This window comes from Charadrius vociferus, unplaced genomic scaffold (genome assembly GCF_000708025.1).
Source record: "Charadrius vociferus isolate BGI_N301 unplaced genomic scaffold, ASM70802v2 scaffold1215, whole genome shotgun sequence".
In the NCBI taxonomy this organism is placed as follows: Eukaryota; Metazoa; Chordata; class Aves; order Charadriiformes; family Charadriidae; genus Charadrius; species Charadrius vociferus.
This window is the reverse complement of record NW_009648537.1, coordinates 93,996-94,524: the sequence shown is the minus strand read 5'-3', so window position 1 is coordinate 94,524 and position 529 is coordinate 93,996. Positions and strand designations below refer to the sequence as shown.

Below are 529 nucleotides of genomic sequence, written 5' to 3'. Positions count from 1 at the left end.
GTGCCACACTCACATCGAAGAAGGCTTTCTCGTCCACCGTCTTGGGGGCCCCCATGGTGGGGGTTCCTGGGGTGATGGACTCCACCTCGGCCAGGTCAATCACCCCTTTGCACTCCGTGTCCATCCGGCTGTCGTAGTACCGCAGCTGCGGGGAGAGATCCCGCAGGCGTCAGAGCTCACGGAGGGAGGGAGGGACAGAAGGACAGACCCCGGAGCTCACCCGCCCCTCGGTACCTGATGTTTGGTTTTATCCAGCACGAACCAGCGAGGCTTCCACGGTTTCATGAAGGCGCCTTTCTTGTACAGCGACCCCTCGTAGGACCTGGGGGAGCGAGGCAGCGCGTTAGGGCGGGCAGGAGAGAGGGCTGAAGGGCAGTTCGATCTGTAGCGCGTCAGCGGGGACAAGAAGTGGTGAAGCGATTGGGGGCCACGCTCTGCAGAACCCACACGCTTTCACCCCTCCCCGGAGAGGGAACCCCCTCCCAGCGCTGCCGGCAGGCCCCCGAGCCCCCCGCCCGCCCGTTTCCGC

General features: G+C 65.2%; 1 protein-coding gene across 1 annotated transcript in view; it reads right to left on the bottom strand.

Annotated features, from left to right (window-relative positions):
- The window catches only part of SBF1 (SET binding factor 1), a 54,038-nt gene that overhangs the window by 7,543 nt on the left and 45,966 nt on the right, over positions 1–529 (bottom strand). The window contains exons 35-36 of the mRNA XM_009885860.1: positions 235–432; positions 14–145 (exon numbers count right to left, since the gene is read on the bottom strand). Of these exons, the coding sequence (XP_009884162.1) occupies positions 14–145; positions 235–432 (330 nt within the window). The remainder of the gene's footprint in view (positions 1–13; positions 146–234; positions 433–529) is intronic.